The 22,618-nt window shown below is 36.2% G+C and overlaps 1 protein-coding gene across 1 annotated transcript in view; it reads right to left on the minus strand.

Annotated features, from left to right (window-relative positions):
• Nucleotides 1–4,266: 4,266 nt before the first annotated feature.
• The window catches only part of ORMDL (sphingolipid biosynthesis regulator orosomucoid 1-like), a 32,220-nt gene continuing 13,868 nt past the window's right edge, over nt 4,267–22,618 (minus strand). Inside the window, exons 3-4 of the mRNA XM_089090829.1 lie at nt 11,665–11,816; nt 4,267–5,457 (exon numbers count right to left, since the gene is read on the minus strand). Of these exons, the coding sequence (XP_088946955.1) occupies nt 5,316–5,457; nt 11,665–11,816 (294 nt within the window). The 3' untranslated portion in view covers nt 4,267–5,315. The remainder of the gene's footprint in view (nt 5,458–11,664; nt 11,817–22,618) is intronic.

The following is a 22,618-nucleotide window of genomic DNA, read 5'->3' on the forward strand; positions in this document are numbered from 1 at the left end:
ATCATCGGGTTTCAACTTTTAGTAAAAATGACGGAAATAGTATGCCGGACGAATAAATTGGTTTATCTAAAAATGCTATTTTAATGCGTAAGGCGTTTTTCCCATGAGATACCAGCATGGCATAGAAGACTAGTGCACTTGGGAATCACTTAAGGCACATTCACAATAAAATTTTACTACAAGACTTTGCTAGTACCAATTTGAGTCAATCCCATTTTTTATCATTTTCTAAAAAATAATAAATTCTTATTGGCTCACATAAGCAGTAGCTAAATCTCAGAACTAAGTAAAATCTCAGTGAAGGGGCCTTTACGGCTACTAAGAATATCCATACTTGTTTGAATGTCCTTATCCGTCAACTTCAGTTCTGAGGATCTCTCAATTAGTCAAAATTCTTGTTTGAAAAAAATCTAGAATAAAATGTAATTGGTAAATTATTAGTACTCGAAAAAGTCAAGAACCTAGATAATCTATTTTATGTAAGCAATAAATATTAGACGAAAGTCAGTACTTCCCATTTAAACCATCCATACCATACCATACAAACCATCACAGTTCTATACTTCATAGAGCTGATTGACAACACCTGCACCAAAATCCTAGGTAGGGACCTCAATCATTTGACCTCTGAACTACTAAATCTTGTGGACACCAGAAAATTAGAAGCATTTCAGAGAAAACAAATACTACAAATAATACTAAAATATATGATTAAAGCACAAACCTTGAGAAAATTAGTTTTCAGCATTTCTTCTAATGGAGAATTTGTATTATATTTCTCCTTGTTTTTGTAAAGATGATTGCAACAGAATAGTGCAGTTTAAAGCAACCGGACTTGATGGATTGAATTGACCAACCTGGCTTAAAACAATGCCGTAACACTACATTTCAACATACTGCGGTTTGTAAATAAAACAAAAAGAAACATGATTTTCTTGCAAAAAGACTACGAGGGAACGTACACGTGTTAAAATGCTTCGACACCTGCGGAAAACGCATTTAAGTGTAATTTCAAATGCATTCGATTGTGAATTTTTTCTTTACTTCGCTAAGTTCTAGTTTACTCGCTTTGGGTTGTCCACAAAATGGGCAGCATGTGGGAAATAATAAAGAGGACTGTGGGAGCCGAATTTCAGGTTTCGATGCCAAAGAAGCTTGCTTGAATAGACTTATCATTCGTGAATCAGCTTAGGCTAATTGAAAAGGCTTTACGTTACCTAACATGATCTTGCAGAAGAGCATAACAAGTGAAAAATTTCTTATTATTAAGAGTAAATTACATTATTAATTATATTAGTATTATCCTATTATATATATTAATTATATTAACAAATAAGTGTATTAGTTTCATATTAATTTATTGTATTACATTAATTATTATAAATATATATTATATATTATAATTATTTTTATTATATATTATTATAAATTGTAATTTTTATGTTTTATATTATCTATTGTATTATTATATAAATATTATATGTATAATAATTATCATCTATTTTATTAATTTCTTACTATTATTTAAATTTATTAACGACTAGTTGTTTGTACAAAGAATTCACGTAAAGAATAAGATACATTCTCCGTTTCTTTACTAATATTCAAGTCAACATGAACAGGTTGCAGTAATTTTTCACGGACTTAACTTGATAGGGGTGCCAATTGGAGGGGCGATTAATCCCCTAGATTTTGAAAAAATAGCTCTTTTGAACCTTAGTCAAAGAAAATAAAAAATCCTTGCCCGTAAATTACGCCTAAAAAGCCCTACGTTAAGCCTAAACCTGCAACGAGAACACCAGGAAGACATACATTTTCGAAATGATTGACCAAGTCCTTTCCCTAAGTTAGACCCGTTTAAGTGCTAACCACGACACTACTATCTATACAACCCAATCTTTCAGTCTTACCACAATATAATATCAGTAACAATACTGACAAGCAGATCAATACATGCATCACACAAGACAAGACATGTCGAACTAATTTTACGATGTTCATGTTACAGTTGATCCATTTCAGAACGGATTTTGTAATTATTTCTAAATCGATTCCGCTTTAGTCTGTAGGCACCAAAACCTTAGAATAAGGTTAGAATAAACCTTAGAAATCTATAAATACCAAATACCGTTATGTTAAATGATTTTGATGTGTATTATCTTTGCGGGCAGAAATCAACTTATGCCATCTATTCAAAAACGAAAAACGTGCTGATGAAAAATCTAAATACGCTTAGGCAAACTTGCATAGAAAGGACCGTGTGCTCAGAGGCATACCGACATAACTGGTTGATAAAGCCCTTATAATAACATTATTTTTTTTGTTAAACAGCTAGAAAAATTTAGAAATTGACAATGGTTATAAAGTACTAATAAATTTATCTGTATAAATTGGCAATTGTAATTGGGTTTCAGTCAGGATTTTGTAAGATTTCCAACGATACTACTCTTTTCAGGAAGTTGTTCATTTACAATATAAAGAAATACATACAAGTAGGTTATTTTAAAGTCACAAGGGTAATATATTTAATTTGGCGCTAAAAACGAATAGTCCGAAACACTTTCCACTAGCGGCCAGGATTAGCTCTACAAGCTTAGCCTCCCACAGATTAAGGCTTGGCAACTTTTCTCTAGCCACGAATATGGGATGGAAAGCTAAGACGATTTTGCTAGCCAGCTAAACGACCATAAAACGACCTAAGCTGAAAACATTGTAGGCTTTCATATTTGCTCTTGCTAAAGGAAACATTTTTTGGCACTGGTGATTCAACATTTTTTGTGGTGTTACGACAAAAATGTTACGCTAGCTTGAATAGAAAAACTCCAGGGTTTTACAAATATTATTCGGCTTACGACAAAAGTCGAGTTTAAATGAACCGTCCTAGCCGAGTGGTTAGCGCTCCAGCCTTGAAATCCTGAGATCAGGGGTTCGAGTCCTAGAGTCGTTGGTTGTTTGGTTTGGAACGGAGGTAAATGGTGTGACTCTGTAAGCTCAGCCAGAGTCGAGCCGGCTCTAAATGGGTACCCGGAGAAATCTGGGGGAAAGCACAGGAAGCATCGGACGATTTGCCCCCAACCACGCATTGCATTTCTGGTTGAAGGCGTTGAATCAAAAGATCGGTACCGCCGCAACGCAGTCCGTTGATCAGCATGCGAAAAAAAATTTTAAGTTACGACAAAAACAAGTCTAATTATCTGACGCGCCTACACCAATTACTTCTGCGATAGAGACAGAAAACTTTTTTTTTAATAAAAATTTTTAAGCCTCTTGAGAGCCAGAAGGTATATTGGAAGACCGGTTGGATTAATCAATAAAGCATTTTTATTTCAAAGCGATGATACATAAATCTGAGATCCACAAAACCTGTTACATGACGCCTTTTGAATTACCATAGACAAAGCCAGGTATCGTAGTTAAAATTATATCAAATAAATAGAATATTTATCATATTTATTTTTTCAGATAGTAACAACAACCGATAGCACTGGTAACAAAATAAACACAAAATAATCAACACATACTTCCATAGAATACAATAATTTCCCTTTAAAAAAAGAAAAATAAACACTGCTAATACTAACTTTGAAATAAAGATTCAAGTGGACCAATTCCAGTCCGCTTGATGCCTAGCTGGCAGACAAGCACAGAGGGAGGGGGATTCTGGTTAGAGCCCCGAAATCCTATATTTCACAAGTTTTGTTTTCATAATTCCTGTGGTATTAATTTTGCACCCCTCTTTTGATGCGTTTACCCCCCCCCCCCCCTCCTTCAATCCTCAAAATATATTTATGCAATCGTGTCTGTCATCTTCGCAACTGAAATTTTTGCAAACATCACTATTTAAGAATAATCAAGAATGAATAAGTTACTGGAAAAATAATAAAATTACAAAAATTAAACTAAGCTGAAATCGCCTTTTGAAGAGTTTTTTAAAGTTTAATTTTTCAAATAAAAAAACAAACTATTGCTCATAGTTACACTGTCCGATTAGTAATAAAGAAAGTTATGAAAAGTAACAAATCAGCTGAAGCTGAGAACTTTTGGCACAAGAACCTGTCTCGCACGAAAAGTTTGTTGTAGCCTATAGATATTTTCCTTTCTTTTAGCGGTTCAAAAATTCACATATCTCCTTAACATAAAAAATAGAAAGTAAAAATTGTCAGATAAAAGCTTATTCAATTTTTCGATTTTAAAAAGAATTCATTTATAAATAATAATTCCAGCCAGAAATTTTAAGGGACCATTCATTACAACATGTTCATCATAAATTTTTTTTTTTACCAGTTAGTTGAGTAGGAAACTTTCCTGAAATATGGGAAGTATAGAAAAAAGATAAAAGCTGATCTGTCTTTGAATAACCACTTATACTTACAATTGCATATTACATTTTTTGTGACATAACATCCCCTTATTAATAAAGAATTTAGAGGAACAGCATAACGGGATCTTTCAAAATACCATTAGCAAATTATAAAGATATGAAAAATTTCGCGAGAATCTCAGTATAAAATTTATTCACCGGCTTGGCACGAAAATAGTGTGAGGATACAACCAATTCGGCCAAAACGGCCTACATGACCAATATTGTTGGCAGTAATTTAATTCGAACCAAATTATGCACCAGATAACTTTCAAAATGAAATGTATTGCAATATTTCTCAAATGAAAGGGGTTAGTTATTCATTAAACAGGTGATTCAGTCACTGGGTTCCCAGCATGGTACAAATAGCCCCATAGATACATTGAGAGCTTGTCAAGGGTAAACAAATAAACAATTGGCAGTTCCTAAAACTTGATCTATCAAGTTCCATTTCTATTGACTATATTCTAAATTTCCTCGATATATTCTAATTTGTTAACCAGATAGTGCCTTTGTGTCTATGGAATTCACTATGCAATGCATTTTTGTTTGCTTTATTGATTCCTACTGTATCACTCAGTTTTTTAAAACAAAATGAGAGAAGAAAATTAATATTTTATTGGCCAGTCTTCTTATGGGGTTTCCTCGATAGTAAAAGGTTGAGAGCCCCATATCTAGCAAAAGTAGCTTACAGATGTATAGCAAACGAAGAACAGAGGAAACCATCACTTAGCACAAATTACTCAATAAAAAGGTTTTAAAGTCATTGACCATGTTGACTCCGCAGCAGCCAAATTTTAACAAAATTATTAACACTAATATTGTGTCATCTAGTACCCTGGCAAACATTATTGATCATGTAGAAGTCCATTGATATCGACATCACACTTTTAAAGCGTTGAATTCTTCTATTGTGGACAAGAATATCTTTGGCAGTGAGGGAGACTTCTGGGTTTCACATTGGTTTTTTAGACACTTTAGAGTGACCATTTACAGAAGACGGAAGGATCTTTGGGACGAGAACCGTCAATAACGAGATAAAATTGATGACGAAATGAAGCTTGTCATATTTTGTGTAAAAACTTGCTAAGAAAAACCTAGAAAAAGAAAATCTAGGATAAGGTAAGGCTCGCTAAAGAAAATAAAACTGATGACGAAGTGGAGTTTGTCATATTTTGTGTAAAAACTTGTCAAGAAAGCATAGAAAAAGAAAATTTAGGATAAGGTGAAGGTAACTAAAGAAAATAAAACTGATGACGAAGTGGAGCCTGTCGTATTTTGTGTAAAAACTTGTCAAGAAAGCATAGAAAAAGAAAATCTAGGATAAGGTAAAGCTCGCTAAAGAAAATAAAACTAATGACGAAGTGGAGCTTGTCATATTTTGTGTAAAAAATTGCCAAGAAAAACCTAGAAAAGAAAATCTAGGATAAGGTAAAGCTCGCTAACGAAAATAAAACTGATGACGAAGTGGAGCTTGTCATATTTTGTGTAAAAACTTGTCAAGAAAGCATAGAAAAAGAAAATCTAGGATAAGGTGAAGGTAACTAAAGAAAATAAAACTGATGACGAAGTGGAGCTTGTCATATTTTGTGTAAGAACTAGCCAATAACAACCTAGAAAAAAAAATCTAGGTTAAAGCGATGATTTAATCTAGAATACAAACTTGAAGTCAAGTTTTCAAGGAAGGTCAACCACGCAGGACAAATGCCAATCAGCCTTGAATAAGGGTTACTTTGTCTACCGACATTAATTGATTTTCATTTTGAATTCTTTATTATTTACATAAGACAATATTAAACCTTTCTTCCCAGTAGAAAAAAGTCCAAGTGACCCTTTCGGGGGTCTATTTTAAATTCATAAACACAGTCTTTTTTTCCAATAAACAAAACCAAAAGCGTATGGCGAAGCCTACTGTAAACTATGAAGTGTATTAGCATCCCTGAAGAACAAGATACATCTGTCTCAATAGCATATCTCATTCTAATTTAGAGCATTCCATCACTAAAGAATCAACATCGCACTGTCTTTTCATGCCATTGGTTATTTTTACAAAAGAAAGAGAGTTCATTTTTCAGGTGTTATTCACTTCGAAGCTATGAAAATTATCAATAGTGTACCATTAAATAAAAACAGAAGTAAAATTCGAATACAGATTATAATCTTGTTAGCAAATAAAAAAAAGCTTTCTCACTGAAGAAAATAGCGAATTGAAACCTAAAAAAAAAAAAAAAAAAAATACCGATCGTCGCTTCTCAGCCTACGCAACATATACCTATTAAATTACAGCAAATAGCTTTTTTTATCCAAAACGTACGTTATTTTGAAAAATATTTTGATTTTTCTTATTTGCCTTTTTCCTTATCAATAAGATTGTTGTAAAAAAAATTGGTCTTAAGGGGAATTTTACAATTTGCTCATACTCAGTTTACCATATTGAAATAAAAGTAGCTTAGCTTTCCAAACGAGTCCCAAGACAGTATTATACTATCAAACCACAAAATACCAATTTTGCATTTCATACGATGCAGCATATATATATCAACACAGCATTATCTTAGCATTTTCATTTTGTTTTTGTTAACTTTTTCAACTTTTTACTGCTTTTATAAAAACAAGATTAGACATTTCCGAAGTATATGGTCCCAAGAGCTTCAAATATAACGTCTTATTATTATAACATGTCACTGGAGCAGAGGAGTAAACAGATGGCAGACACGTATCTTTTCCACTTGGCTAGAATTTAGTGAAGAAATTGCAAATGCCACGGACATGTGCTCCTTTTGAAGCAACTGCTCTAAACCACTAAACATACAATTAAATTGGTACTCATAGTTTAGTTGGGCATTATTTGAGTACATTACTTAATTACTTGAGCACTCATTGCCAGAGTTATTTATTACTCTGTTGACACCATAAACGTCTAGGCAAGCAGAATAACGAAACATTGAAGTATCAAGGACCTCAATTAGTGATGAGGAAAGCGTTAAAGAGAGATGAACAAAACATTTTGAGAATGTACTAAACCGTGATAAAGTTAGAGGAAATGATATAGAAGAGAGTGTGACACTTTTTAAGTGAAGGGAGACTTATTTTCCGAAGAAGAATTAGTGACGGTACTACAATGATCAAAGAATAATAAGGACCCAGGTACTGATAGTATGGTAAATGATTTTTTTTAATATGTTGATTGTAAAGTTAGAGATAAATTACTGAAGATCATGAATACGATTTTTGAAAAAGGGGGAAGTACCTAGCAATTTTAAGAAAACTTTAATTAAACCAATATATAAGAAAGCTGATAAGAGTGAGTGTGGTAATCACATAGGCATTAGCCTGGTTCCTGTAGGGAGCAAACTACTTAGTATAATGATACTTTTTAGACTTAGAGATGCTGTAGATAAAGTTTTGGAGGAAGAAAAGTGTGATTAGGAAGGGAAGAAGATGTGCCGACGAACTTATTACTCTTAAAACAATAATTGAGAAGTGTCTGAAACATCGGATACTTTTACTCCTCAGTTTTATAGATTATGAGCAAGTGTTCGAGTCTGTTGATAGAAGAGCTTTAGTGACGGTCTTATCCTTGTATGGTATACCAGAATATACATTAAAGTGATTAGTGCTACGTACGAGAATAACATTGCTGTTGTTAAGGTAGGAAATGAGTTCAGTAGCTGGTCTTGTATTCAATAGCAGGTTACGTTCTATCTCCATTTATATGGATCATTTTGATTCACTTCGTCCTTTAGGAACATGGCAAAGGCTATAGGAGAGCATGGAATCAAATGGGAAAGTAGAACTTTCCTAGGCATGGATTATGAATGATTTGAGCGTCCTAGATGAAAATATTAGCAACGATTAAATTTTTTGGAAGTTTTGAGAGTCCAGGGTGCAAGATTAGATTTAAAATTAATGTTAAGAAGACTAAGCCGCTTAGACCGGAAATAAGTGAAGGTGAATAGGTGATAATAGGAAGACAAGTCTGCAAACCAAGATTAGAGGATTAGAATATTGGAAGTTACAGTGATGACAGTGGTCAAGTATCGTTCTGACAAGTGGGTGCTTCGAAATACGAAGGAGGGTTTGTTAGATGTTTCCAAGGGGAATTGTCTACATGTTCTTTTGGGAACCTGTTTCACTGATCGTATTTCCGACACTAAGCTAATAGTAAAAAATATAGTCCAACCCCGTTTTCTAGGGCTATAATGAGAGAAAAGTCGAAATAGCTACACGCGTTCTGCAAACAAAAGATGACAGATTGCTAAAGATCACTCTTTTCGGTCAACCCTCTACGGCCGAGCAAAATGCAGGTCATCCCCGAGTGGAGTGGGAAGAGGTCGTAAGAAAGGATTTAAAATAAATTGGGGCTTCTTGGGAGGGTGTAAAGAGGGATACTTTGGACAAATTAGGATGGAGGTGGAGCGTCCGCAGCTGTTGGCCTCAGGCGGCTTGGTGCTACACTAAGTTGTTGTTAGTAGTAGTAGTAGCACCAAAATTGGGTTTAAATCGACACTCCCCTTTAACCCTATTTATACTGACCCCTTATAATTTTTTTTTATTTGCACAATTTCGCTAAATCTTCGTAATAGCCCAACAAAACTATTTATTCGACTATTTTTTGTTTCATCAAACATTATATTAGGTGTGAAAGGTCAAATTGATGTTCCACAACTGCTGAATCAAAAGTTTCTGTTTTATCATTATACTTTAAGGAAGAATCTAATGGCTATTATGTGCTGTTGGAGTCTGTTTTCTAAATTCAATTCGGTTTTCTCAACATAACATTTTCCATAAAAACAAGGTATTCTATATACACCACGTCGTATGTTTTTTGGAATCTCATCTTTGCATTAACTTATTGAAGATCTTATAGTTATTTGGGGTTTGAAAGCAGCTTTATTATTTTGTTTTCTTATTTTTTTAATTTTTGTGATAAAATTAGGACAAAAGATATATATATATATATATATATATATATATATATATATATATATATATATATATATATATATATATATATATATATATATATATATATATATATATATATGTATATATATATATATATATATAATTTATATCTGTAGTTTGCTTTTGATGTGCTTTTGACCTGTAGTTGCACAAAGGGCATACGTAAGATTTTTAAATAAAAAAACTGTCAAGAGAAAGATTTTTTTTTTATTACGTTTCTTTACCTTTCTATGATTGCCTCTTGGGTTTTTCTGCTTCTGCGTATATACCTGTTTAATTGTTATAATTCATAAACAATCCAAAGTTCGGTTATAAAACCATCCCAATTTAAATAACAACTAATTAACAGTAAAGGATCCATGTCTATTATTATTTCATTAGAAGCAAATCGACACATTATTTTTGTAGGAAAGGGGGATGGGGCTACCGAGGAAGAACTACAAGCAAGCGCTACTATATCCGAGGATTCAAGACCAGAGCCTTACCCAGGATTTTTTTTTTGGGGGGGGGGGGCAAAATTATACCTTTCTGCAGACTTTGCGGTAGATTTTTAATACCAATTCACAAGTTGGAGGGGGGGGGGGTCAAACAATTTAATCACTGGTTGGAGTTCTGTTCATGAATGTACTCCAGTCGAAATTCCTTCTCAAATCCTGTCAGATAGCATAGGGCACAAAAACACTATCTCCTAACAATAGTTTTTAAATAATAGCTTTTAAATCAAGAGCATTTACTTGTAAAACCACTTTACCATGATCAAATTTTCGATAAGAAGCACTGACGCATAAACAATTTTTCCCCAAAAAAACTTTAAAAATATTTTAGTATGGAACAAAATCCATTAAAATGCGTTTATGTTCCTGATAAGAAGATATCGGAAGAATGTTTAAGAAAGCCTAATTTGTTAATATTTAAAGACTCAACATAAATATTTTCTTAATCTGATTGTGAATTACTAACTGAGTCATACCTTAATCTTGAAGATAACAAATACGGGCCAAAAATTTTCCATTAGGGATAAAAACCAAAGACCTCAAACAATCTTTTAACCTCTAAAAAAGAAACTTAACCTTGATTAAACGATATTTCCTCCAATTCCCCCTCCCCCATTAAAAGCTGAACGCCTTGTTAAAAAAGAGTAGAATAATACGGGAACTCCGTTTGGGAAAAAATACAAAGCAATATGCTAGTGACATTTCCAGAGATGGTTTGCAACTTTTTATTCCCTTTTCGTTATCCATTCAAAAACACGTCAAACTTATCTTAAAAAAAAACTGAACTCAAGGAGATAGGGAAAGCCCCATCCCCAGGACTCGCCAAGAAGGGTTTTTAGAATACCAAGGCTATTATAGTACTAGTGGTGGAAGAATTTGTATTTATTATTCATAATATTAGCGAGAATTTCTATCCATCAAAAGAAGAAAAGAAAATGAACCTTGACATTTCCTCATTATATTTATTTTTGTCGTTCTTAAGGCTTTGCTGGTGTCTGATTACAGTGTTTAAGTAAGTTTCGGGTTCTAAATTTATTTTCACAAATTTCTAAATTCATGTTTTGGAAAAATATCTCGACACGGAAACGAGACACGTGACCCCCTCTATGCTCATACCTCAGCACAGGAGGGCTGGAGTTACGGATAAATTACCTTAAGTTACAAATAGTTACTCTTTATGTGAAGTGTATGAACAAAAGAGGGAAAACTCTTGGTGTGGCAGCAACGGGATGTTGCATGGTTGAATTGCTAAGCAAAACGTCTTCTAAGCAGTCTATATATGTCCTTGTTGTTTCTGTGCTTCCTCTGACGCTTTCACATTTTCTTTATATACGTCTATAATTATAAGAACTAATTAAACTTAGAGTGGAATTGTAAGTGACGAGTCATGAACGGTCAGAGTGCAAGCCTAGTTTTAAAACATCTTGTATTACTGTCGGGCCTACTGTAACTGTTGGCGGAGCTTGAGAAAGCCTATGTATCTTTTTTTTTATTCACACGTATTCAGAACGCGATATGTAACACCCTTTTCTAAAGACTTTAGTAACTTTGTATAGATACCCATCAAAACTTACTTTTTGCAAACAATATGCTTTAATTTTGGACGGCCTAGTAGGCTATTTCGTTTTTAGCAGAAGTTTTGAGAGCATGAGGCATTTTTTAAACCCATGTGGTTTTCCAGTCACGACCACCACACTAACTTCACCATTTAATTGATTGCTAAGGAGCTGGCAAAATCGGATTTTTTTTTTCTTCTTTTACTTTTGCTAATGCAATTGAAGATCAATACAGAGTAAGTTTCAGAAGCGACAAGCCAGATAAAAAGACAATTAATTTACTCACAAGGCAATGGGTATTACGGTAAGAAACTTTTTGGTTATAGACCATTGAACGCCTACATCTATTTGTTCCCAATGAGTTCTGTTCTCTGAATTTCCTTCATCTAACTGAGTAAACGGGGCTCCTTTTAACCAGTGCATGAATACTAATACACACTGAAATAGAACATATTCAATATTATTGAGTAAAAGGGGCTCCTTTTAACCAATGCATGAATACTAGTACACATACTCAATATAGAACATACTCAATATTACTGAGTAAACGGGGCTCCTTTTAACCAGTGCATGAATACTAATACACACTGAAATAGAACATATTCAATATTATTGAGTAAAAGGGGCTCCTTTTAACCAATGCATGAATACTAGTACACATACTCAATATAGAACATACTCAATATTACTGAGTAAACTGGGCTCCTTTTAACCAGTGCATGAATACTAATACACACTGAAATAGAACATATTCAATATTATTGAGTAAAAGGGGCTCCTTTTAACCAATGCATGAATACTAGTACACATACTCAATATAGAACATACTCAATATTACTGAGTAAACGGGGCTCCTTTTAACCAGTGCATGAATACTAATACACACTGAAATAGAACATATTCAATATTATTGAGTAAAAGGGGCTCCTTTTAACCAATGCATGAATACTAGTACACATACTCAATATAGAACATATTCAATATTATTGAGTAAAAGGGGCTCCTTTTAACCAATGCATGAATACTAGTACACATACTCAATATAGAACATACTCAATATTACTGAGTAAACGGGGCTCCTTTTAACCAGTGCATGAATACTAATACACACTGAAATAGAACATATTCAATATTATTGAGTAAAAGGGGCTCCTTTTAACCAATGCATGAATACTAGTACACATACTCAATATAGAACATACTCAATATTACTGAGTAAACTGGGCTCCTTTTAACCAGTGCATGAATACTAATACACACTGAAATAGAACATATTCAATATTATCGATCCAGCAAAAAAAAAGACGAAACTAAACAAGCAGATTTCACCTTTGATTATATAATATATAATTAATCATATAATAATACATTTAACACGTACGCCTAATCAATCTTCGATTATGTAACCCGTTCCTCTACAGGCCATGGAACCTTTAAGCGGATTTGTGATTGTATTATTCGATGTTTTTTTGTTATTTTTTGGTATATATATATATATATATATATATATATATATATATATATATATATATATATATATATATATATATATATATATTGAAATTTTAAGTAATAAAATATTTTTAAAAGATTTAAAAAATAATAAAATAAGTAAATCATATGAGAAAAATGGTGAAAATTTCGGACCTATGCCTCACCCCTTCCCGTATGCCTTAATTTATATCGACAGATTTTGAATAACCTGTGCTATATTACAAAGCCCAGATAAATAAATAAACGCAACCTCTGTGTTAAACTTATCCGAAATTTATTGTTTTCTGAGTTAATCCTCCTTATTAGAGGCGTATATTAGGTAATTTATGGGACCACGCGTCATGCCGTATACAAAAAAAAGAAAAAAGTTAATTTTTTTCTAATATTAATAATATCGCATAAAGTTATTACACTCAGAAAAAAGCTTACACCTTCATAATGTAGATATGAATAAAAAGTTCGAAAACTAGTGGGTTTACACTCTAGTTTTCTAAGGTGCATGCAAATGCTCGTAAATTACAATTCCATCAGAAAATTGTTCTTTAAACATCATGGACCTTGACACAAACAGGGTCACGTTAAATCGGGAGAGGGGGGATGTTGCGATTGTTTAAGAAATTTTTAATTAAATTGGTTAGAATAATCACACAAAAACAGAATAAAAATTGGTTAAATCAAATATAGGAAATAGTAACAGATAAAGTAATTATTGGTTCAACAGTAACCATTCTGGAATGTTTAGACTTTTGATCCAATAATTAGTTTAGCCAAACATAAAGCCCAAAATATTAAAAATTAGTAATATAATTGCTTCTAACTACAGATTAGTTAGAAGTAGATCTAACTACTGAGAACTACTGAGAAATTCAGAGTTATCAGTGGGGCCTCTCCCAGGCCACTCAGCGCGTCCCCAGGTGGCGGATAGGGGAACGTCCTGTCGATATGCAGGGCACCTCCCGGTAGGGAGGTGCGGACCAAGGGAGGACCCGGTCTCTGGGGGTCTTGAAATATAGCTGGAGCACCCACGTCTGGGGGCCATAAGTTCAGGCGGAGGAGGTGAAAGGACCCTCTGATGTGCACTGGGCAGGGCCCATCGGCGTATGGATACTTCCCGCCCGTCACATAACTACTCCCAGCAATGGGAAAATTACAAGTGATGCAGGACGCCAGAAGGGTGAATTATCAGTAGTAGGTATCGCCAGCCCCTTCTAGGGATGGAGAGGAGTGGCTTACCACCGTCCTGAAATTAGCCAAGAAACCTCTTCTCCTATAAAATATGAAGTACAAACGATCAAGAACGAGAACCAATACTACCGCGTCCGGGGCAACCGACGAAGTTACCGCGTCCGGGGCAACCGACGAAGTTACCGCGTCCGAGGCAACCGACGAAGTTACCGCGTCCGGGACAACCGACGAACTGACGACCCAGAATCTCCCTTTAACAGTGTTGACAACTCCAAACCCGGAGGCTATGCTTTCTCCTAAATTTATTTTATCTGTTGGAACCCTGAACGTTAGGACGCTTGCTAAACAAGGCAAAATAGATCTTGTCCTAAATGAACTAAACCGATATAAATGGGATATTGTGGGACTTTCAGAAACACATCTCCCTAGCACCGGCGAAGAAAGGATCGGCAACACTAGTCTGATAGTGTCTGGGAGAACCGATGGCGTCCATCACCAAGGTGTTGGCTTTTTGATGTCGACTAAGGCACGAAGATCCTTGATTTCCGTAACGCCTGTGTCAGAACGGTTGATTATGATACGAATGAAGGGATCACCGATCAACATCACGATCATACAAGTCTACTCTCCTGACTGCAGCAAACCAGATGAAGAGTCTGACAATTTCTACCTTCAACTGCAAAGCTTAATTGACGCAGTTCCTAAAAAAGACCTTATTGTTGTCATTGGCGACTTCAATGCTATTGTTGGTAACGATTCTGCTCGAAATGAAGATGTTATGGGTAAATTTGGCCTTGGACGACTTAACAAGAGGGGCGAACGCCTCATTGAATTTTGCAGAGACAGTGATCTAGCCATTACCAATACTCTCTTCAAACATAGAGAACGTCGTAATGAGACATGGACTTCGCCGGATGGAAAAACCCGTAATCTTATTGATTACGTGCTCGTCTCTAGGCGGTGGAAATCATCTGTGCTAGATACTGTCACCCTCGCAGGTGGCGATTTCGACAGCGACCATTCCCTGGTCATGTCTGCACTAAAGATACGCCTGAAATCTTCCTCAAAGCTAAATAATAGACCCGCTCGTTTCAACACACATCTTCTCCAAGCCCTTCAAATTCGCCAAACCTACATCGATGAACTGTCTACTCAAATATCGGACCTTCTTTCTAATATTCCTGTAACTCTATCTAAAGAGGATATCGATAAACTGGTCACAGACTCCTCTAAGATCATCAGCAAAGTAGCGATGTCCGCCCTAGGAACCAAAACGGGTGATAAAAAGCCTTGGATAACAAATGAAATCATTTTATTATGTACTGAGAAACGAAAACACAATAACAGGTCAGACAGAGAGAGCAGGGACAGATATAAGCAGTTGAAGCATGCTGTAGAAAAAGCCACCCGTAGAGCCCATCGCACCTACATTAAAGACAAATGTGAACAGTGTGAGGCTGATTTTGAGAGAGGCGATTCATACTTTATGTATAAGAGAGTTCGTGAGCTAACAAGCAAGAAAAGCCTCAGTTCTTGTACACTGCTAGATAAAAATGGCTCTCAGATACAAAGCACAGAAGGTATCCGATCGAGATGGATGGAGCATTTCAAAGAAAAGCTTAATCCTGATATCTTTCCAAACTCTGCTGTCCTTGACCTCTTGCCCGTTACTGTCTCAGATCCCAGCCCACCTCCTCTCCGTTCTGAGGTCGAAGATGCCATCCAAGCGCTGAAGACTAACAAGGCCCCTGGCCCGGACGGGATACAGGCAGAACTGCTGAAAGTCCGGTGTGAACCACTTATAGATCTTTTCCACAAGATTGTATCCGGTGCCTGGCAAAAGAGTCATTTCCCAACTTCTTGGTGCGAAGCCACAATTGTTCCACTACACAAGAAGGGGTCAAAGGCGATATGTGATAATTACCGTCCTATTAGCCTAACAAGTCAAACTGCCAAGATCTTCACCCGAATTATACTCCAACGGATCAGAGCCGTGTCATCCTTAGTCATCCAAGAATACCAAGCCGGTTTTCGCCCTGGGAGATAGACCGTTGATCAAATTTTCACTGTTCGCGAAATTTTAGAGAAATATCTGGAATTCGGTCGCGGCCTGTATCAGCTCTTCATCGACTTTAGGCAAGCATTTGACCTTATTTGGAGAAATGGCCTATGGCATATCCTTCTCCATTACGGAATCCCAAGAAACCTAGTAGATCTTATCAAGGATATGTACTCAAAATTTGGGAGTCGTGTGATGACTAGTGAAGGTCTCACTGACAGTTTCCAGACTTCCGCAGGTGTCCTTCAAGGATGCCTTTTGTCTCCAGAGCTGTTCAACCTTTTCCTCACAGCAGTCTTATCCCTGGTGGAGACAACTTGTGGCGCACATATAGGGGGGTGTTCAGATAGATAAGCTAGCCTAAGCCGACGATATCGACGAAATGGCTGAAACACCCGAGGATCTACAAGCCGTTCTTAACGACGTCTTCGAAGCCACTAGTTCTTTTGGAATGATCATAAATGTATCAAAAACAAAGGCTATGTGCTGCTCACGAAAGCCACAGGATACAGTTAAGCCAGACCTGAAAATTAATGGAGAGAGTATCCAGTTGGTTGACGAGTTCCCTTACCTCGGCAGTCTGATCACCAGCGACAACAGTCCATCAAAAGACATCAAAAGACGTCTCGCCCTCGCGAGTTCCAGTTTCAAGGCCCTTATGCCCATATGGCGAAGCAAGGATTTGTCTCTGCGGCTTAAGACACGACTTTTTGATACCCTGATCACCCCCATCGCAATCTACTCATGTGAAACATGGACACTGAAGGTAAATGACAACCGTCGACTTGCAGCATTTGAAACTAAGTGCCTCCGCCGCATCGGCGGGATCACTTACCTTGATAGAATCTCAAATTTCGAACTTTTCGAGCGCCTTAAAGTACAACAAACACTTCTCATGAAGATCCAGCTCCAGCAACTTCGATGGCTCGGTCACGTACAACGGATGAGTCGGTCCCGTCTCCCAAAAATCACCTTCGAAGGCCAAATTCACGGTTCTCGTCCTCGTGGTCGTCACCCAAAAAGGTGGAAGGAAAACTTTGCACCTCACCGCCTCTCGGACCTTCTTCGCCTAGCAAAAGACCGTGAAGCATACAGAAGGCACATCCACGCCGTTACGAAGAAAGAGGCCCCAAGACGACCTTCAAGGACGGATGGGACTTAAGTAAGTAAGTAACTACAGATTAGAACATTTATTACAATTCTACACTGCGAAGAGTTAGACTCAATTTCATATTATTTGATATTTCATAGTCAAATTCAAGCATAAAAATATATCGAACTGGAACTTAATCAGTTTGAATCAGTGATAGGACTAAATTGTTCAAGTCAAAGTCAGACCATAAAAATAGGGATTCGAACGGGATTGAACCCATCGTTTTCACACTTCATTTATTTTTATTGGTTGTAAGGATTACGTTGCACAATAAAATAAAAAAATTAGTTCACTCTTACTTTTAAAGATGAAACTTGTAAAACAGATTTAAATAGTCATTGTATGAGAAATTTTGACGCATCAAAGTTTTATCAACAAGTTTATGAGTATTTAGATTTTTAAAAACGGGACAGGAAGAATATTTGGCTTTCACAGACATTTGTGGTTGACCACTGGCATTGTTTTCGACACAGATGTTGTCGTCACTAAGATCATCAAATCATTCATATAACAATGTCCATAAAGTGTTAGTCGTTTATAATCAACTCTCTCACCTACGCTCTCTCAAAACATCTATCGTGAAAGTTGTCACCAAGACGAGCTGTACCACAATCCCTTTCGAACCCATAGCCCCCCTCCCCACAACAACAAAAAATCGTTGTTATTTCCTCTTTTTTTCGGTTCTTGTTAATTAAACGAAACATATATTTCAGAAAACCGATTTCACAGCAACAAAGACAAGTGACGGGTGATAGAATGTATTGGACTTGAATAATTTGGGCTATATATTTGCACATTAGGGGAGTGGGGGTTAGTATAGGTTAGGTTAGGGACACTGTCGAAATACATTACCACCACCACCCACCCCTAATGTGCAAACATATAGCCCAAATTATTATATAAACTTAAGGTTATATTTAATTAGGATTAACATAACTTCACTTCTTGTGTGTGTTTCGTTTAATTAACAAATATCTTTTTTTCTTCCCTACATCTTATCCAAAACCAAAGAGGATGGAAAACTGGTAAGCGAGGAGAGCTTAGTGCTTTTGACATGAGTTTAATGGGAACTAAAAAGTACTTGAGACATGACTGTACAACGCTACCGTACAAAGTCAGAAATGTTGAAAGTAAGCTTAGTTTAACTGAACGTTGCCCAAAGCAAAACACGTAACGTTTAACTCGTTTACAGTGACCTCTCGTGCCAGTACTCGCTCTAAAAATCTGCCGTGAGAAGTTCTTTTCGTGGCAAACTGTACCACATCCAATTTCAAACCCTCGTCCCTCGAAAAGTGGGTGGTGTCCCCTCTTTTTTGTTCTTACTTACAGCTTATCAGAAGTATGAAAGCCTTAAGAGGATGCTTTGTCGCTGTAACATAGACTTATTTGAAACAAAAACTGTTTGCTCTGTTGACAATACGGCCATACCCACCAGGACTAGAAATATTTAAAACAAGGTTAATTTTAATTTGATAAAATCTGGATTGCAATTTTAAAGGTCTGGGTTTATTTGAATTCGATGTAAAATATTTGGACAGTATACTTATATTTTTACTTTTCTAATAGTTCAAACAGGGTTGTTTAAAATGAATACATATATGCTTATTTTGTTCTTTTTGATAAAGTTGTTTTTTCCTGTTTTTCTCTTCTTTTTTTTTACCCCGGGCAAATTGTACAGTCAAAGGTAATATTAATTTACTCTTATTGCCTCCCTTACCCCCAATGGTAATTTAGAGGAATGTTTACATCAAAAGAGGTCTTTTGTGATTCAATGTGCATCTAACCAGAGTGTGGGTCATATGATATGAGAGCAAAGAATTGAGTGACTTGTAAAAGCAAGTGTACGGAGAACACATGTTTGATGAAAGATGATTGATGAGTATAGTGAATGGTGAGTTTACTATGTACTAATATTTGACAATCCTTATATTTGGGCATTAATACCGTATTTTTTAAATTATTATACCCCTCCCTCTAAGTTTTGATTGAATAACCATATACACAATGCCTCTTATTGCCTCCCTTACCCCCAATGGTAATTTAGAGGAATGTTTACATCAAAAGAGGTCTTTTGTGATTCAATGTGCATCTGACCAGAGTGTGGGGCATACGATATATAAGAGCAAAGAATTGAGTGACTTGTAAAAACAACTGTACGGAGAATGCTTGTTTTATGAAAGATGGTTGGTGAGTATAGTGAATGGTATATGTACTATGTATTAATATTAGACAATCCTTATATCGTCGTGCCCAAAACCAAAGGGCGTATCTAACATTTTACAAATTTTACAGGAGAGCAAAAACAAGGTTTGTGAAGCTGTTTTTAAGAAGAGATTTTTGTTTTTAATGACGTAGTCGCAATGTATTTATAGGTTCTTCACTACGAGAAATCGATTGGTGAACAGTAAATCTGTCAAAAGTTCTTAGAACACTAGAAAAACCAGATACGCCCTTTGGTTCTGGTCATTCTAAAACATTTCCTTTAGTTACGACCAAGTGATTTTTGAATAAGTTTGTGTAATTTTGCTTCAAATATTAAAAAAGAGTACAATAAAGCTTCAATAAAATTATCAAAGGAAGGCACAAATTCACATTACTCTCCGTTGTCACTTTCGTCGTCAATATCACTGTCTTGTAGGACATCCTTCATGGCTTGGCCACGGGGAAGGTTTCGGTAGAATGCATGGAAGTCTGCATGGATTAGCCGTTGTTCGCACAGTGAAAGCAAGTCTTTAAATTTTGCATCATTTATTGGCAACTTTTTCTCGTAAGCTGGCATCAGGCTTAACATTGTCCCACTCTGTCCAACTGATCGTTTTACCTTGTCAACATCAATTGCCTTGTATTCCCCGCTGTAATCGTAGCTATAGAATATTTTAGCCGCATCGTCCACTGTGTAACGGAGAACTTTGATATCAAGCCACTTAACTTTTTCTCCCCAAGTGTTCACCTTAACGTTCTTTACGACCTGGCCAGTCAGCTTCTTGAAGTCCTTGAACAAGGAATAATCGAGTGTTCTCACAGTATACGGATTGTTCCGCCTCGCTAAAATGCAAATGTTTTTCCATTCAACTGGAGCATTTATAGAGGTATGCCTGGAAGCTCGTTCAATGGCACTGTGCATACTATCCCCCTCTTGTTCTGTGTGCCCCTTTTCCAGATAGACGTGAGTAATCGATCGGACATGATGTAAGGTGCGGACTGCCCATAAGCACATTCCAGAAAAAAATTGATTTCGATTCTGTCCTCCGCAAGAGTCAGACACAAAGTAGAAGTCAGAATGATCTTTGTCATTCGAAACAGTATCAAACACTATCGATGCAACCTCGTTTGCTCCTCTTTGTCCATCTGTTTCACACCAGATATTACAAAATCCGGCGTGGCTATTCATATTGTATAGGGTTAAGTTATAGCAAGCAAGCTTTCGTTTGTAGAGTATAGGACCACCTGGCCCTTTCGGGGTTTCGAGAACGCGTTGAAGATCAAAATTAATGAACGTAGCCTTTTCAAAGCCCTCCTCTTCTTCTTTAATCTTCCGAACGATTTCGTTTTTCAAAGTTCGCGCTTTGGCCTTTCTTTCCTGGTGTTCTTCATACTGCTTCACATCTTTTTCTGATTTGTCTGCGAGCTGGTTATACCTAAGACAAAGTCCACACTGGTCTTTTTTAGGCCTGTGAAACCCAAGGTTGAATTTCTTGAACTGAAGACGGTAATTTTCTAATGCAAGGGCTACTTTCTTCTCTTCCTTACATTTTCCTTATACAGATGATATATTTTCCGCAATGAAAGATTCGCATCCAAATAGAGTTTTTTGTGCTCTTGCGACAATAATGACTCTCGACCGCGGGAAAAGACTTGATGTGATCATGGATAAATCCAAGTTGTTCTGCTGTGACCCGTTTGGAATTTTTATTTTTTCTTCGTTGATCAGGTTTCACAATTGATGTACTTGGTTCTTGAAACTCTGATTTCACGCAACGTCGTAGAAATTTTTCTGATATTCCGTAAGTCCCAAGAAAAAATTTCTTGCAAACTGGAAAGTAGTTTGTTTCGGACGGTAGACTGTAAACAAGACTGTTAGATCTTCTTGAAGAATCTGACACAGTATGTCGCTTTTTAGGAGCTTGTTTACACAACCCAGCGATGAACTGTCTTTGCTGATCGTGGTTGCCTGCCTCTTTTCCGAGATTCCAAAACGATGCTAACATACCGTTCAACATCTCGTCTGTAAAGCCTTTCTTACATTTTTCGTGATTACAGGGATTTTCAGACCTCACTTTCGCCTTCACAAACTTTCCAGTAGCAGGAGATACGTATTCTTTACCTGAAACCTGTTGAGCCTTTCTGTGGGCTCTTTTGGATGTCGAACCCGTGGCCAAGAGACTTTCATTGGAGGAAATGATACCTATAAGATTTACCTCTGCAGGATCATTCTCTTCAGAATTAGCTGAAACTGTCGCATGGGGCTCAGTACTACATTCACAACCAGCGCTGGTGTCAACTCACTGGGACTTTCAGAGTCACTAGACGGCAGAAACTAAGGGTCACCATCACCTTCACTGTTGGACATATCTTCTGGCTCGTCAGATTCATCCAGATACTGCAATGCTTCTTCTGTCTTGAGAATTTTCTTCTGTCGCATTTTTCTGAAAGGCAGGTTTGAATGATATGGAAAACCACTAAGAACTGCTAATCATGAACTGACATCGATTAAATAATGTCACGGCTTAAATATGAGCCCACGTTACTCAAAATTGCTGTTATTTTAATCCCGTGGTGATCGGATTAAAATAACCGTAAAATTTCCAATTCCGAAGTCAATAAAACATGTGACTTTGACCTAAAAAAAAACTTAATTGCGGTTTTCACATTAAAATGATTCTTGCATATTCATAAAGCTCAGACAATTTGCAATAAGATAGACACAAACAAATATTTCCTCCGACAATTTTAAATTTGACCCCGAGGTTGACGTTTTCATGGAATTGCCCTTAGCGAAAGATTAATAAAAGTAAAAATAAGTCAGGCTCAAAATTTCCATATAACCGTAAAATAACCGTAAAATTTCCAATTCCGATGTCAATAAAACATGCGACTTTGACCTAAAAAAAAACTTAATTGCGGTTTTCACATTAAAATGATTCTTGCATATTCATAAAGCTCAGACAATTTGTAATAAGATAGACACAAACAAATATTTCCTCCGACAATTTTAAATTTACCCCGAGGTTGACGTTTTCATGGAATTGCCCTTAGCGAAAGATTAATAAAAGTAAAAATAAGTCAGGCTCCAGGCTCATGCAGCCCAATTTGGGATCTTTCATAAAATGAAGGTTGTGTATCCATGGT

This window comes from Artemia sp. Qi Xiang Cuo, chromosome 6, assembly GCF_049724085.1.
Source record: "Artemia sp. Qi Xiang Cuo chromosome 6, ASM4972408v1, whole genome shotgun sequence".
Lineage (NCBI taxonomy): Eukaryota > Metazoa > Arthropoda > Branchiopoda > Anostraca > Artemiidae > Artemia > Artemia sp. Qi Xiang Cuo.